The sequence below is a fragment of the Rhinolophus hipposideros genome (assembly GCF_964194185.1).
Source record: "Rhinolophus hipposideros genome assembly, chromosome: 6".
In the NCBI taxonomy this organism is placed as follows: Eukaryota; Metazoa; Chordata; class Mammalia; order Chiroptera; family Rhinolophidae; genus Rhinolophus; species Rhinolophus hipposideros.
The window spans coordinates 59,327,228-59,341,212 of record NC_138052.1 but is presented as its reverse complement, the minus strand read 5'-3'; the positions used below and the strand labels follow the sequence as shown (position 1 = coordinate 59,341,212).

The 13,985-nt window shown below is 35.5% G+C and overlaps 1 protein-coding gene across 1 annotated transcript in view; it reads right to left on the bottom strand.

Moving 5' to 3' along the window:
- Window positions 1-6,100, bottom strand: part of FSIP2 (fibrous sheath interacting protein 2) — a gene marked incomplete at both ends in the record, with an annotated part of 80,587 nt that extends 74,487 nt beyond the window's left edge. Inside the window, 6 exon segments of the mRNA XM_081050774.1 lie at window positions 6-145; window positions 1,235-1,275; window positions 1,278-1,323; window positions 2,035-2,196; window positions 5,561-5,686; window positions 6,002-6,100. Coding sequence (XP_080906900.1) covers window positions 6-145; window positions 1,235-1,275; window positions 1,278-1,323; window positions 2,035-2,196; window positions 5,561-5,686; window positions 6,002-6,100 — 614 coding nt within the window.
- Between the last annotated feature and the right edge of the window lie 7,885 nt (window positions 6,101-13,985).

The following is a 13,985-nucleotide window of genomic DNA, read 5'->3' as shown; positions in this document are numbered from 1 at the left end:
CTTACCTGTGCCGTATTAATCGTTCCTGGTCCTTAACAGATTGGGTGTCCTCCTGTAATAACCAGTTTTGGAACTGTGTGACATCAGAATGTCCAGGTATTTGACTGTCTTCTTGTAGTTTATGTACTTGTTTTGCAAGCATTTTCTATTTTAAAAATAAGAGTGTATCATATATATGCATATATATGTATGATATACACACAGACATGTGCATGAATTTATATATTCATATACAATGTTATTTACATTTATCAGAAATAAAACTGTCCTTTTATATTCCTTTTTATATTTAGTGTTTAGCAAAATTCCTAGACTTTGTAAATAGCTAATTCTGCTTAACTGCATTCCAATCTATTTTGAATCCATTGCAGACATGGACAACTGAACCAAAGTAAAGATTTCTCTTTCTGAAAATAAAAGATAACTTATTCATCATGCATTTCTACCCATTCTGAAAAAAATAAATGAAAATATGGAAGAAAGGGAGGAGAAACTCTAGGCCTGAAGAGGAAATGGGGGGAAGCTATAGAACACTTAAAGGTATAGGGAAGTCATTCTCATTTCTATACAACTGTCTCAGCTTAGAATATAAATTTGTAAAAGTACACATACACACACCTTTTTTATTTTAATTCAACTCTCTTGACCCTAATACCTCAATTCCACACACACACACACACACACACACACACACACACACAGAGTCAAAAATTAAAAGGAAGTCACTATTTATACCCACTCACTCTACACCCAATAATTCCACTTCATCATTAGAATGTCATTGTATAGATGAAAATAGCTGCATGTACGTGGGTACAAACACATAGTGTACGTGTTCACTGAGTCACCTGTGAGACATTATAACTATTCATACTGTTCCTCTCCTTACCAAACCTCAAACTGTTTTGGGTTCCAGCTTAAGAATCTTACTGACACAATAGATACATCCAATTGGCGCCAATTCAGATAGAAGGGACACATTGGAGTAGCAATTTAATTACTAAATTATGCCAGCTCCCATTGGCACATTAATGGATGACCTAGTCCCTTTCTCTTACTTGACCCAATATAGCAACCTCAAAATATTTGTTCCTGCTCTAAATTTTCCTTTGGAAAAAAAAATATTTAGTTTGTCAAAATTAAAGGTAAAAAGATTATAAGAAAATACTTTGCATACAAATAAACCTTTCTTCTAAACTCTATGTAAGAAATCAAATTTGAGTATTTAATTTACTTGTTCTTTTATATAGTTTCTTTCAAAGTCTAATTTTAACTGGTAAGATATTGTCTGTACTTATTCAATCCCCACAAGTTACCTACAATCTATAAAACAAAACAACAGCAAAAGTATATATAAATATAAATATTTAAAAATCATAGCAATTACTTTCAGAAAAAAATAATAATATACAATTTGATAGTATTTTGTTTTCAAGAATAATAAATTGCTATCTATTTTGTATCTCTACAATTGTTAAACAACAGGGAATTTCTATCCAAATCTCATTACTTTATTATTATGACTTATGCCATGATAGGAATTTAGTATACACAGCTGTAGTTTAATATAAAATACCAATGTATAATAATGTTCAATACAAATTATTCTTATGTTCTATCAGGATTCTATCAGGTTGATTTTGCTAGGTTCCTATTTTGTCTCAAGTTTTTAAAAATGTATAAGACACAATCCTTGAAAAGCATATAGTGCCATTAGAGACATAGAAATAGGACTATGAAATAGGGCAGTTGGGAAATTACCTTTATATCCTCAAGTTATTTAGTAATCATCTTTTGTTATTACAAAGAAAAATGGTGGAGGAAGTAGTATCCTTTAGAAACCATTGTCCAATTTCTATTGACCGAAATATTAAGTAATTTATGGAATTTCCCATTAAGTATTTCTCATGACCAAGTTAAAGCTTAACTTCAATCACCCCCTCCCCCGACACCCATCACAGTGAGGTATAGAAACAAGCTTATGTCAAGTCTTGGAGGTCTTCAATGATTAAAAAGAAGTAATCTCCGACCTACTTTATTATTGCTGGTGATGTAGCCACCTTTCTTCAATCTCCTCAGGATATCTTTGTGCTTATAGTATTCTCTTAAATGTGGATCATGGAGACTTTTATATTGGTTTTCCATAAGTCGGCAATAAGGATCAGTCAGGTTAAAATTATAAGAAGGTCGAAAAAGCTGCAAACACAGATTTAAAAATATGACAAATGTAAAATTAACTAATTTCACTTTTAAGTATCAACCTGTTGAAATGACTAGAATGTTCACTAAAAATAAAATATGCTAGAGTAATCTGAAGTGGGAAAAAACCAGCAACAGTAAATTTTGCATTAAGAAACACTAATTCCTACATTTTTTTTTACTCCACTGACCTGAATGACTCTTAAAAACCCACCCTCATTCAATTAATTTCTCCTCTGATCTCCATCATTTCCTGGCTCTGAGCCAGAGAAGAAAGAAAGAAAGTAAAAGAAAGAGCATAGGATAAAATTTGTTTTAATGTATAAATCTAATATTAAGATTCTCCATTTCTTTCCTTCCTCCTTCGTGGTCAAGGAATCATATTCAAAAGGTAAAGGTATACTATTAATTGTGACTATTATATTTCAATATCTGTAAATGAAGAAAAATAGAAAATCTTTCACCAAGATTCATGGAAATAACTTTATCAAAATATAGTAAAGTAAAACTCAGATATTAAAGATAGATTAAAGAGTTTGTATCTTGAGGTCTTATCTAATGCAAGAAACCCAACAATATTTGAGTGCTACACTCAGGAAAAAATTCAAGATCTATATTATAAAGTTCAATATATTGAATAAGTAGTTATAAAGGATATTGATGGGAACTGAGATTTCTCCATATGTGTAAAGACCAAATACAACCCTACACAGTAGCCATTAACATATAAAAGAAGGAAAATATCAGCTGATAGTCATGTTTCTATGTCTGTTACTTTAGAGGAGACAGCTCAGTTATTTAATCTCATTTATAAATTAAAACATTAACAAAGGGAGGGTTTTGTTTGTTTGTTTTGGTGTGAGTTCTTGGTCCATTTTTCAATAGCTGATGGTGTTAATGCATTATGGAAGAACCTCTGAAAGGGAAGAAGTGAAGGATAGAAGTAGGTGTAGAAGAATGTCTTTACATTCTTTCTTTTTGTTTTTATTTATTTATTTTTCCTGCCAGAACAACAGAAGTTTTAGTTTAAAGTAATGTCAAAGCAGGAACTGGCTCAAGTGAAAAGCAATTGAAATGTGTGAGAGATGTGGAAAACCTGAGAGCACTTGCCCTGTTTGCAGGCATCCTGTTCAATTTATAAGACCCCACAATCCTGACCTGTCTGCAGGTACTAGTTTGTGACCTCCATGTTGTGCTGTCTGGCAGTATCCAACTCAGTTAATTTCTAAGGAGTTTGGCTGGGTGGGATTCTAAAACAAACTCCCTCAAGGTAGGTGGGAGGATCCTTCTTATGTGGGAAAGGGGGCAGATTGATGGAACTTGATAGGATGTTAGCTTTCCTTTTCCATTTAAAGCTTCCTTGATAAGTTTCTGTTCTCTTGCTTAATACCAGACTTTATTTCATCCTTTCCAAGGGGTCTAAATCATAAAATGCAATTCTTTAATTACCAATGCTTCACTGAAAAGACAAAGAAAGGAATTCTACAGGGCAATGTCTTGAATTCAGTGAGACAGATATGAAACTCATATCTTTCCTGTGAGAGAAACAGCCAACAATCATGAGTCAAAGATTCGACTGATTGTTTCTTTCAGCTGTTGCCATCTAGTTGTCAACCTCTTTTAGATACTGACTTTTATCTGTGGTGAGATGTCTCTCAAGATCAAACCTGGGCTACTGACCTATAAACAAAGAACACCTTTTAAACAAATCCATTCATTGGAGCCAGGGTAACCCTTCTGTTGTCAATTAAAATAAGTGGTTTCCCTTTTTAAAAAAGAATAAAACAAAACAAAAAGTAAAAATGTACATATAAAGCATTACTTCATTGAAGAGCTTGTACTGAAAAAAAAAGACAGGTCTTACAAATTCAGTCTTCAAAGAAATAGTCTGGTACCTAATTATGATTAAATGAAGACAGTTTTGAGGGAATTAATGTGATAAAGATAGAGAGAACATCTTTTTAAAAAGTAGTTGACAACTGAATTAATGTTCAACAGAAAATGATGATACAGCAAACAATACATTTGAGGGAGCAGAGAAAAGAAAGACAGGGCTAAGTTTCCACACAAAAGAGGAGATAACAGCTTTCAAACATGCTTTAGGTAAACTAGTTTGTGTGAGTGTGACTCAGTTAAATTGTGTGAGGTTAGCTTCCTCTATTCTAGTAGAACATATTTGTTTTTAAAAGTAAATATTTCCAGAAACAAAACTTACTTTAAGCAATCATGTTTACTAGGCAAGTGTCAAATACCAAGGGGCCCTATGCATTTCTAATGATGTCATAGACAATAGAAAGGTAAGGGGGTCACTTAGAATTCTTCCTTGTAGAACTTTTTGCAATAATAATCAAAGTAACCACTCAACAAGAATGTAATGAACCTCTTTCAGTGTTAGTTACTAAGTCAAGGACAGGGGCGATTCAAGGGTAGGGGTAGCATTGAGGACTGAAAACATATAAGGGTTCGAGGGAAATACAATTACAACCCAGTATGATTGAAGGTATAAAACTGTAATTATAGAATTAGGTGGTGAGTAAAATTATAAAAACCAAGAGCAATGAAAATTCTTAAGAAATATAAGCTAATTGGGGGCTATGATAGTTCAGAAAAAAAATTGTGAAAGATGGCTGAAATTCCTAGGTTGAGGAGAATATGAGAGGGTATGCCAAGTTTGGGAGGCAAGGTGAACAAAGGCACAGAAGCATTAACATGGTATGTGTGAGCACATATAAAAGACTTCAGCTGAGTTTCTGGGTTGGACAAAAGACTGGGTAGAAAGGTTGGGGCAAATCCTAGAGTCTCTTCAGGGGGGCAGAGACTTCTTCCATTAAATTGAGGTTACAGTACTAAACATGTTAACTCATTTCAACTCTACTTTTTTCTCACTTTTATGTGTGAGATAGAGTTTGGCTCAAAACAAAATCATAGAGAAGTGTTCTGTAATGAGAGTTTTGTCCAAGTTATTACTGGTTAAAATTGTAACATCTAATTAAATGCCAGCCAGCACCAATGGCCTTCCACCTTTTAAACAAACATTTCTAAATAAATAAAATCTCAATAAGTAGGTAGATATTCAGTGTTATTATAAAGGAAAAGTTAATATGCTTCCATCAATTACAAATTAAGACAGAACTAAGAATCTAAACTTTCTAGACCCTCATTCCGTCCAAACCATACTATATGAAGTTGTTTTGGTATTCATCCTAAACAATACTTTAGTTTAAATGTAGGTTTGATTATTTTTTTCCTGTGAATATTAATGTAAATTCCCTTAGTGGACTTTGTATAACGCAGTGCCTGACTTTCACAGCAAGTAGAAAAGGGCGAAGACAACCAATGTTAACACAAAAAACTGCTTTACCTTTTCACTTAACTTCGTAGTATAGTATAAAGTATTGCTTCCTGGGATCATAGGCAGCTTGACCCCAATAGGCAGATCCAGTAGTTGAGACGCTCCGACCCCAGGAATGTGGGTTTTGTGAGCCCCCTGTCAGATAACAATTGGTGAGTTGTATCTTTCCTTTCAGGCATTACTCATTTAGTTTAGGCCCATCTACTCCTACTTTAACCAAAGGATGCAAACGGCCATGCAGTCAGTGTAGGGTCCCGCCCTGCCAGACAGCCCCCAAGACCTGTTCCCAAGTCACCAGCCAGTTGTGGTTAGTGCCAACTGCGGCGACACACGAGGGCGCCAGAAGCAGACAGTTACCCAGTGCGGGTCTCCTCAGTGGCTCTCCCTGCCCCGCCCCACCCGGCTGTTGGCCCGGTGGAGGACAACGACACCAGACCTCATGCCACTCACATCTCTGTATTTCTGGCTGTCCGCTTCCAGGCTGCTGGTGGCTGTCTTGGTGGCAGCGACGCTATGAGCCTTAGAGCAGGCGCTGAGGTATGGTTCCATAGTTGGCCGGGGCCCCTGTGCCTCCCTGCTGCCCCCCCTCCCTCCTTCCCTCACACCTCTTCCCTGTCGCAGTCCCTCGGTCCTGACTGGACCAGGAATGACCAGTACCCCGCGCGCGCTCTACGCTCCATTCTCACAGCGTTCCAGGCCCGAACCTGAGGCCCCCAGAAAGGCTGAACCCTCAGAGGGTTGCCCCCTAGTGATGGAGGCTTGAGCGCCCAGAGTTGGGGAAATCAGTCTGAGCGGCCCACAGTCGGAATAGAATTTCTCTAAGATACCAGCACCCCTCAGCCAGACCAAACCAAAATCACAGAGTATGAAACTTTGCTGGCACATAGCTGGCTAATTTCAAGTGGCCTCCAGGGAGATGTGGTTCTGAAAAAAAAAAAAAAAAAAGAATCCAGGAATGACTGTGTGGTCCTTTCTAGGACCAGGGGCCTGGCTTTCTACATGTCCCCCTCATAGACACTATGACCACAACCTGTCCCAGGTCCCCACAACCTCTTCCCTCTCCAGATCCTACATAACATACATTGGCTTTTTTAGGGGTTCATTGCCTTCCACAGGTTCTCCTCCCTATAGTCTTCCTCTTTTCTTTCTAGCTCGCTTCTTTCTCTACCACTCTCTCCTCTCTGCCTCCCTTGCTTTCTCTATATCCCTTTCTCCCCATCTCAACTATCCAGCTAAAATTTATAAAGTGCCTGACACTTTGGGGCCAGTGATTGGGTTGGGCACTGAGCATTCAGCAATGAATAAAATATGACCCCTTTCTTCAAGGAGCAAAGTAGACTGTGAGTAGTTAAGGGCAGAGACTGTACCTGATTTCAGGAATTTGTAGTTAGCCTCCTAGGTTCCTTGAACAACTGTTGTTCTCTGTTATTTCTTGGCCCTTTTATAGCAATTCCTACCAATTATTGAGAATTGACTAATTCCAGATACTGTACTATTAGGTTAGTGCAAAAGTAATTGCAGTTTAAAAGGTTAAAAATAAATGCAAAAACCACAATTATTTTTGCACCAACCTAATAGATACCACATCTTTATAACAGCCTTGTCAATAATTACCCTTTTTCCCCCGAAGATTAGAAAAGAATGATAATCACTATAAAACAATATCCCCACAGGCAGTTTCTTGATCAATATACTCCACTTTTTCATCTACTCTATTTGTTTTGATGTTACTCCTATGCTTAGGACTCCTAAATTTGAAAACTAACTTGGGATACCAGCTCCCCACATGGATGTCTCACAATCATCTCAAATCCAGCATACTCAAATTTCAACCCGCCCCCTTCATCAAAACAGGACAAAACAAAAGCCCTGTTCTTCTTTCTGCATTTCTCATCTCAATGACAATACCAGTATCTACCCATGCCAGAAGCTGAGAAATGCTCCTAGACACTTCCCTTTCCACTTATTCCACACATTCATTTGATCCCTTGGTCCTACTGATTTTTTTCACTGTAATTAATTGGTCTTCTTTTATCTATCTCTACAGTACTCACCCAGGTAAATCACTTTTTTTTTTTTTTTTTTTTGGTCTGGGTGATTGCCATGGTCTTATAGCATCTCCCTGCCACCATTTATACCAACAATCCATCTTCTATCAAATTGATGTCTGATGTCATTTCTCTACCCTGTCTTAAACCCTTAAGTGCCCCCAAGAAGACTAAGCACAAAGCATGAAACAGTCTCTGTGCCTGCTCCCTCTATTAGTTTCTTATCGCTGCTGTAAAAATTTACCATAATCTTAATAGTTTAAAACAACACAAACACGTATAATAATTGACGTCAGCAGTCTGAAATGAATCTCATGTGCTGAAATCATGGGCAAGGCTGCATTTTTCTGGAGGCTGTAGGACACAATCTATGTCCTTGCTCTTTCTCTCTTCTAGAAGCTTCCCTTTGCTCCCACTACAAATCCAATGTGCAGCATCTTTAAATCTCTCTCTAGCTCATACCTCTGCCTCCCTCTTCTATAATTAAAAATATTTTGATTACACTGGGCCCATCTAGATGACGCAGGATAATTGCTTCATTTACAAGGTTAATTTATTAACAACCTTAATTCCATCAGCAATCTTAATTCCTTGTAGCTATGAAACATAGCATTCACAGGTCTTGGAAATTATGATGTAGACACCTTTAGGGGATATCATACTACTAATCACAACCATTTTTTCCCTTTCAAAGACACAACTTCCCTATACCACCTCTCAAAATTGAACCTGGAACGATGCAGAAATGTTTGCAGTTGGTTCTGTACACTAAGCTGATTCGAGTCTCTGTGTCTTTGCTGTTTTATTCCTTCTGCTTGGGCAGGCCTTTGCACATCATTGCATGGCTAATTTCAATCAGCCTTTAGGACTGCTTAGTATTGTTACCTCTAGAAAGGCTTTCTGACATTCTAAGCTTTGCCAGTTCTCTTCCTCTGTGCTTCCTTTTATAGAACACTTTTCAGATATAGAACACTATATCTCTTTACCTGTCAGTTTCCCTGTAATAGAATGGGAACTCTTTGAGAGCAGGTTTTCCCCATTCAATGTTATATGCACAACAGTTAGCAATAGTACCTAACAAGCATTTAGTAAGCCCTAAGTATATTTTTGTTGTCCATAGCTATACAGACCTGAGTGAGAACCCACTGAAAGGTTTCAATTTTAAAAGATTACTCTGGTGACCATATGGAGAGTGGACTTGTAGGAGAGAGACTGGAAGCCTGGGAGATTTCATGATATTTAGTCATATAGGCAAGAAACAATCACATACCGAACTAATGAGTCAAAAGCAATTGGAATGAAGGGGACAAAATGGATTTGAGAGACATTTGAGGCAACATTGTCATAACTTTGGGTTCTTCCTCATCTCACCTACTTTAAAAACAACAGAGTATGAGGAAATGCTTGCTGTTGTGAAGCTGACAAGGATAGCTGACAAGCTTGGAGTGTGGAGGGAACCATTAAGCCAGAAAAGTAACTGAATTCCCTGAAAAACCCACATCAAATAGGAAAGCAGTTGGGAAGCCAGAATAGAGAGGCAGCAATCTGTGATATAAAGAAGGATTTGTTGCATTCTTGGAGATGTTAGAAGAATAGATGTTTGAAGTTTTATGAAGTTTGGGGTCTTTTCAGAGACTGTATTTATTGGTATTTGCTTCATAACAAACTATTCATACAATTTAATGGCTTTAAAAATTACTATTTCTCACAACTCTCTGGGTTAGCGGGAATTTCTTTGGGCTTTGGGCTGCATTATCTAGGATGGCTTTATTCACATGTCTGGGCCCTAAGCTGGGATGGCTGAAATGGTAGAGATTGCTGCACCACTATATGCAGATGTTCTTTTCATCCTCTGCCTGGTTAGACCATGCTTTGTTTTTCTTTTTGTAAATTTTTATTTAGAATGTAGCTAACACACAATAATATATGAGGTCGGACAATTGAGTTCGTGAACTTGTTGTAATGAGGTTGCTAAGCTTTTTTTGATATTAGAGGGATTATTCATTGATTTATACCAACTGGACAAACCAAGTTTGCTATTTGGCAGTGCTGAAAAGGCTGCACGAAAAAGTTAGATGACCTGAACTTTTTGCCAACAATTCACGACAATGCACCAGCTCACATGACATTGTCTATGAAGGAGTTTTGGGCCAGTAAACAAATAAGTGTATTGGAAGCTCCCTCCCCGCTTACCTGATCTGGACCCCAATGATTTCTTTCTTTACCCAAAGATAAAGGAAATATTTAAAGGAAGACATTTTGATGACATACAGGACATTAAGGGTAATACAACAACAACTCTGATGGCCATTCCAGAAAGCGTTCCAAAATGGTTTTGAAGGGTGGACGAGGCGCTGGTATCTGTGCACAGCTTCCCAAGGGGAATACTTCGAAGGTGACCATAGTGATATTCAGCAATGAGGAGTGTAGCCTTTTTTCTAGGATGAGTTCGTGAACTTAAGTGTCATGCATCGTATAAATTTGGCCTGAAATACCTATATCACAAATTAACAATAATCTTGAACTTGTCAACCTACCTGTATACAAAGAGTTAAGATAGTAGAGTGAGTCTATAGTTCAGAAAAGCCTGCTTACAAGATTATTTCTGGGCTGGCATCTAGAAATTGGGCAGTTAAACCACTTACAAATGGATAATCCTGATTCACTGTACCTAGACTGTAAAAACAATGTGGTTTATGCTGAACACATGCTTTCTATCTGGGCTGAATTAGGTCTACCTAAAATTCATGAATTGAAATCCTAGCTCACAGTACCTCAGAATGTGACCATATTTGGAAAGAGTGTCCTTAAAGAGGTACTGAAGTTAAATGAGGTAATTAGGGTGAACCCTAATCAAATATGACTGGTATCCTTATGGGGAGGTTAGAACACAGAAAGGCACAAAGAAAAGATCATGTGAAGACACGGGGAGAAGGCCATCTACAAGTCAAGGAGAGAGGCCTCAGAATAAACCAATCCTGCAAACACCTTGATCTCAGACTTCTGACCTACAGAATTATGAGGATATAAATATCCAGTGTATAAGCCACCCAGTCTGTGATACTTTGTTATGGCAGTCCTAGAAAACTAAGCCTAGCTAAACTAACGCTCTGAGTCTCTAGTGGGCACCTTGCAGAAACACTGCACATATTTTACTGCATTTTTACTGCTGAGGCAAAGAGCACACTTGGTATGTTCTCTTATAACAGGTAGAGAGAATCCGACCGAAGCCTGTGTATGAATTTCTCTGGACTCCACCTGAGTCTTTATCCCTTCCTTATCTTGTCATGTATACTTTCCCTGTAACAAACCTTAAAAGTGAGCAGAAGTATAAGGTCCAGGTATTCTTGGAGATGGCAGAAACACTGACCCAGCCAGAAGAATCTTCCGATGAATCAGTTTTGAAATCAGAGTAGAGTTTTTAATTTTTTGACCTACATTTCCTCTTCTTTTTGGCAGAAATTCTGCATATCTGAATCTTGGTGGTTGTTTAGCCTTACTTTTAACTGAAACCAAGTTGGGACTCTGCGTATAGTTGTACTTGTCAGTCTCATCTTGTTTGTCTCATCAAAATAAAATGAAAATTCTTTAGGGAAGAATTTGTCTGTCTTGTTCAATGTACTCTTCAATAGCTAGAACAGTGCCCAGTAATTATTATTAAATTTAAAGGACTCAATAGTAGATATTCAATAAATACCACATTAGTAAATGAGTGAATCAATTATCTTTTCTTTTCTCTTTTTTTGTCACTGCTTAATTGGACATTGTCAGTGCTTGCTTTGGGGTTGTCTTCATTCTTTTTTGTTTTAGCATTTATCAGTGAGCAGTGATCCTTGTAATTGACACTATCTTCTTTTCCGTGGTGTCTCATGTTTTTAACCTTTAATTATTGTTTTCCTACACAATGTTAAGAACATGAACTATGGAATCGTAAAAAAGTGTGTTATGGCTTGTCATTCATCTTTCTCTCTATTTATTTATTGAATATGTATATCATTAAATCTGTAGTATTCACTTTGCTGCAACTTTCTTTGACTGCAACAGAATATTTAAATTGTGATTGTTCAGATTTCATACACTGAATCTTATAAAGTCTATGAGTATCTGCAGATTAAACCTAGTGCAGGGCCTACCAATCTGTATAATGATGTAGTCATTTTGTTAAATGGAGGATGAAAAAGTAACATGTGAAATTAACTCAGTGGATCTAAATCAGTATTTTTAGTGATAAAGCAAAAGAGAAAAGAAAGAAAATAGTGTATTTTACATTTAGTAATAGTATTACTTGATACGAATTTTAAAAATTATAGCTGTATAATTTACATATTTTGCGTATATAATATGCGTATTATAAATTTAAGGAAGGGAAGTTTGACATTGACACATGATGAAGGATTATGAGTGTTTATATTTCAGTAAAAGTTTCTTAAAAGTAAAGACCCTTCAAAATTTTAGAACAGAAAATTTTTTTAGACCTCATTTTAAAGAAATCATTTATTTTATAAATAAGGATACAAGGAATCAGTAAAATAAAATTACTTTCCAAAATTACACAAAAGACTAGTGGAAGAATTAAGGTTATAACTTAAGTCTTCTGTGAATTTTCCATCAAATCATAGAGCTTAAGGGAATATAGTGCTTTATGTTGTCCGAGCATGTAATTTTGGATCTGTTCTACTCATAAGACTGAAACTGGCATTGAGTTAAGATTATTTTTTAATAAACACTTTTGTTATAGTAAGTGGAATCACCATAACAATGTGGTTGTTCTTTCAGTTTTTTTAAAGAATGAATATTAATTTAAATTTTAAATTTAATAAATATTTACTTAATGTTTGAGTAAATGTTTATTAAATTAATAAACACCAAAGTCTCTCTAATTGTAGTTATGTATTTTTTTTAATTTTTTCCTCCTAATATTGAAGTAAGATAAATTTGTTTCTTGTTAACATGGAATAATTGTCACCTTTTCATGTAGTTGCTATTTATTACTATTCTGATACAAATGTTCAGAATAAGCACCAATTAAAAATATTACTACATACTTCTCGTTTTCTGCCAGCTGATCATTTATATTAGTATTGCAGGGATCACAGAGTTATTTCAGGAAGCAGCTTATTCAGTTATGGTGCTTTTTTTATTTGTTTGTTTGTTTGGGTGGTTGGTTAATTTTTCCACCTATTTAGTGAACAGTCTGAGAAAAGTTTTATCTTTAGTATGGTTTCAAAAGTAATGAAGGTCAGAAGTCAAAAGTCTTTAGAAGACAATCTACAGAAGAAAAAAAATCTCTCAATTATTCTCTCCCTTATTGATGGCTTTTTGGTCTGAATTCTACATTGCCTGATACCAGATTCTCATTCCTGTTGTACTAGAGTTTGCATGTTTGTCATACCATTACCTCTTTGTTTTAAAATCTTTGTGTTAGATTTTATCTCCTACATACAGAAAACAAAATTGCATGTGGTTTTGTGAGGCAATTTAAAATCTTTTAAAAAATTTATCAGATTAATCCATTTCACCTATTAACATAAATAATATGTATGTTCTACACAGTCAAATTATTTTATGCTATGTTTACTAAGATTCTTTCTTGGTTAACATTCTTAAAGAGCTTATGGTATCTGTCTTATAAATATTGCTTCTAAGTTTTTTTGATACATTTACACAAAAAGTAATAATAACAGTATTTTTTTAAATTATGGACTCACAGGGATGTGCTCTTAATATTTTTATTCTGCCCTAGGGAATGCATATTGAAAAGAGAATAATCTTTCAAAGTTCTGTCTGAATTAAAAGAAAAAAGCATTAGAGCCGTTGTTTCTAGGTGAGATCTTGAAGATACAAAATAGAACATGTTTTACTTGAATAAAATAAAAAAAAATCAGAGAAAAAGTAGAAAATTCAGAGAAAGTTTGTCATTTAAAGATTAAATAATTTATATGTCCTCCTTTACATAAGTCTTTCATTTTAAATATGATCTTATTAGTCTCTGATGGGTCTCAATATTGGAAAGACACATTTTAAATTTGTTTTCATTTGAAATTTATGGTTTCCTGCCTGAGGTAACTTTATTAATCACTGAAATCATTATTTTTGTAGGTACTTAATTATGTAAAAACAATTATGTCTTGAAAAAACAATCCTTGTAATGGAAGATTTTAGGGTGTTGGAAAATAGCTTATTTTCTTCGGGATTTTTTTTTTTTCTTGTTTAGCAGTAAGAAGAATAATACATTTAATTTGCCTAAATTAGCTTTTATTGTTCAGATACACCAGATTTTATCAAAAGTGTTCAATTAAAACAATTTTTTTAAATATAATTTTGTCTCGTAGCTTAGTTTTGTAAGGGAATGCATTTGCTTTGCTACGAAAGGTATAGACTTGTAA